The sequence below is a fragment of the Ceratina calcarata genome, unplaced genomic scaffold (genome assembly GCF_001652005.2).
Source record: "Ceratina calcarata isolate Rehan_Ccalc_2016 unplaced genomic scaffold, ASM165200v1 scaffold337.2, whole genome shotgun sequence".
Taxonomy (NCBI): Eukaryota; Metazoa; Arthropoda; class Insecta; order Hymenoptera; family Apidae; genus Ceratina; species Ceratina calcarata.
In genome coordinates, this window is record NW_017156497.1 from 217,677 (window position 1) to 221,370 (window position 3,694).

General features: G+C 43.6%; 1 protein-coding gene across 1 annotated transcript; it reads right to left on the bottom strand.

Annotated features, from left to right (window-relative positions):
- Positions 1-512: 512 nt before the first annotated feature.
- Positions 513-3,627, bottom strand: LOC113464338 (J domain-containing protein-like; the record flags this gene model as incomplete). Its single annotated transcript, XM_026813511.1, has 3 exons — positions 513-3,011; positions 3,163-3,279; positions 3,406-3,627. Coding segments are annotated over 3 exons (552 nt in total), but the record flags the coding sequence as incomplete, so codon positions are not given.
- Between the last annotated feature and the right edge of the window lie 67 nt (positions 3,628-3,694).

The window sequence follows — 3,694 nt, forward strand, 5'->3', positions numbered from 1 at the left end:
TAAAAATCGGTACTCTGACCCACTGACCATGATTCCTCGGAGCATGTGCTGCGGTTGAATGGGTATGTCTAATCTGTACAGTAAAATGTATTAATTGCTATTTATTTCCTTGCATTGTCATTCATGTAGTTTAATGTTATTATTCGTTATTTTCTTAAACCGCTTCGTATTAAGCAGAGCGCTTGTTCACGCGTCAAAAGCCAAGCGTCCGGCCGCGAGCCAACGCTCCCGAGCCGGAGCTCGCGCCAGCTGAGCGCTCTCATTGGTCGGGGTTTTTTATTAATAACTCCTTAACCACTCCACGGACAAATTTTTCGCAAAGGAAAATGTTGTTTAGAATTGCGTCAGGAACCTCCCATTTCAATATCTTACACTAGTTCTGGGACACCCTGTATATAAAGTCTCGGTTTGTAATTCGACGAGCATTTGTGGTCGACGATTCAGGATTAATTTTCCAATCGGGGATGAACCTCGATGGAAAAATATGTTCCACGTTTGATGAACAGATTAAATAAGCTTGTTAATTAAACACATTTATTGAACCTTTAATCGCACAGATACATGTCGCCGCGTCGTCCAGCGCGTGACGAGTGATATACATATTTCTTTTAGTACAATATACGTTTTATATATATTATATTCGTACATACATATATTATCTGTATTTTACGCGCGCGACGGAGTTGATAATTTTCAAGGACAGGAAGGACTCCGTCGTTTTCATAAATTTAATTGATCCACGCATGAACAATAATTTAAACGACTGGAAGAAAGGAGAGATCCGTTACGAGATCTTTTTAGTTCGTAGGTCGATCGCTCTCGAAGAAATAATAAATATATAGGAGGTACGATGTGTCTAGAAAAATATAGCCATATAGTGAGTTAGACTTTTTTTTTTTTTAAGACAGACGCATGGGTAGTGTGACTATTCTCTGTTCTCAGCGATCGTTTTTTTCTTTCTCTCTTTCTAATCGATTATTATTATTCACGTCGAAGAATCGTACGATTCTCTGACGTATAGAATAATTTCTTCTTACTCTATGTAAAACTAATTGATAGACTGGAGATTTCACCTGAAATTGTGTCGATATAAAATATTACTAATTGCGCCGAGAACTTCAGCTATTGTTCCGCCTTTTAAACAGCAGAGCGAACTGTTTAGTTTAAAAAATCTGCAGTCCATCAATGAGGCAACGTCGATAGTGCACGAATTGCATTTGTTTCCGATACGATCTCTAAGTAGTTGGTTCCTCGTTTGCTGATTCGCGTACCCGTATAACTGTTGGAACGACGCTATCGACGTGTCAGTGAATCGGTAGGGACGAAAATACATTTTCAGGATCGTTTCAAGCCTTACAATTAATATCGAAAAGGTCACATCGATACAAACGAGTCGGCTACTATTTTTGGCAGCCGCCCGTTACTGACTATGTGTCTCAATGAACGACGACGCGCGGTGCATTTACGAAAAATTTACGGAAACCAAACGATGAAACGGTGAAACAAAAATAGTGCACGTGCAGAAATTGTTCGTGTCGACGAATTACGATGACCCTTTCAATCGGAAAACTGATCGGAATTTTTAAACGAACGATGCAATTCTGCGACCCTTTCGCTGTCAAGTGGAAAATTCGAACAATTTCATCGCGAATTTCAACAGAACAATTGTACTTGCTGTAGATTGTTCGTCGCAAAGTTGATCCACTGTGCTTTGTTCCCGTTTTCAGTCCCGGTTTAATCGAAAGCAAACACTAATATTTGATATGTAAATCGTTGCACGGTTCTCTCTGTATCGAATGTCCGATTTAAAAAAACGACGGACGACCGAGCGAGAGAAGCTGGCTCCGGCGTGAGCGAAAGGGTCCAAGGGGCGACGACGCCAACTCTATCAGGGGTGGTTTCACGTTCAAGCGTGGTCGAGAACAAACGATTACGTATTGTATTTTGCGTTTGACACAGGTACAAGTGCGCCGTCATCGGTTTGCTCCACGGCGAAACTATACTCGAACGTTTTACGTCGCGTTTAAACATTCAAACATCTGCGGCCGTGTAAACTGTTGGAGCGTTTCACCGAAGGATACTCAATGCTAGAAACAACGAGTTCATCTAGCTGCTCGACGATGAATTTACTTAAGCGAGAACTCGTTCAGAAATCGACCATCTCGTTCGAACAAGATTTAGATTCTCCGAGGTTTTCGTACGAACCACGCAAAACTTTATTTAAACGTTCGATAAACATTTGAAACGCTCGAGTAAATTCCAACGCGAGCAACGATTGTAGAAACGATTATTAATTATTCTCTTACGTGTGAATCCCTTTGTAATTTCCTCTCTCGACCGTCTCTATTGGAAGCTACCGCCCAACCGATATTTAGTTCTCTTCTCTCTCTCTTCTCACGGAACTCTCCGAGTTCTCTCGATTCAGTGGAAACGCCAAGGAAAAATTGTTGTTTCTTCCACTTGAAACGAGTTCCCAGTTTCCTCTGTTCTGCTAATAGGACCTCCGACTCTGTCATTTGCTCTCTATATAACTTCTCGTCGAACCAGTCCCTCCGGATTTCACAGTAGCTACTTTTTACATCGATTTTCTCGTTCATCCTCGTCCCGAGATACGAAACGAGATGCGATGACAAAATCGAACGATCAGAATTTGATTAATCGTGGAAATCATCGGTGGAGATTGGTTGCTTTTTTTCGGTTGGACAGTGAAATCCGCCTGGATCGATCTGTACGTTCGACTGTTGAATTTCGAAAAAATAAGGGAATAGACGTAATAAATGAAGAGATAGAAAACCGGCTTAGATCTCGTAGTTGCGGAACTTGTTCACCACTTCGCTGGGTGGTTCAGAATTCCATCCGACGTCGCGACGCGCTCCGTAATAAATATTTGCGCCTCCCTCCGAGGCTCTCCTGTGAGCGTTGGGTGCTTGCACCTTCCCCGGGGAACTGGTCGCACCCTCGGACTCCGGCAGCATCCGGTCCTTCGTCTTCGGCGTGCTCCAGTGCATCGACTGTCATCCATTCCCGATTAAACATTTCATCGCGCAGAAAATTGTTTCGAAAGTATGCCATCGGAATTTTTGATCAAACGCGCGTAGATTTAAGTTTCGATTCATTCGAAGAATAGCATAGATTCGTGAAGAGAATTAATTTCGATCTTACCTGGTGCACCTGATCCTTCATGCCGACCCACTGCTTGTAGCTGATGGCGATGCCACTGTGTCTCCATTTGTCGTAGTTATTCCTCTTCTCGGGGTCGCAGAGGACCTCTTTCGCGTGCTGTGACAAAAACGAGTCGCGTTACCTTCGCTCCGACGGACGTCGTCGTTCGCCGTCAAAGAGACGATGGAAAAACGTGCAAAACGAGTGATTCGTGATCGAATGAACGTAAATCGAAAATGAGACCTTGAGTTGCTGGAATTTTCGTTCTGCCTCCTTGTCGCCTTCGTTCTTGTCCGGGTGGTACTGAAGCGCGAGCACTCTGTACTCGGCCGTGATCTGCTCCACCTGGAAATCGGTAGAAAAATTCGGAAAGGAGAGAGAGAGATCGTGTGCGAACGTTGTAGGCAACGTGACCTTTAGACAACCGACGTGTGGGGTGGCTTTAAAACACCTAAGGGGGATGGTTCACTACACACCCTTTAAAGTTTATACTAGCGTCAGCTTCGGATGCTGTTCCAGCGAATCGTCACAG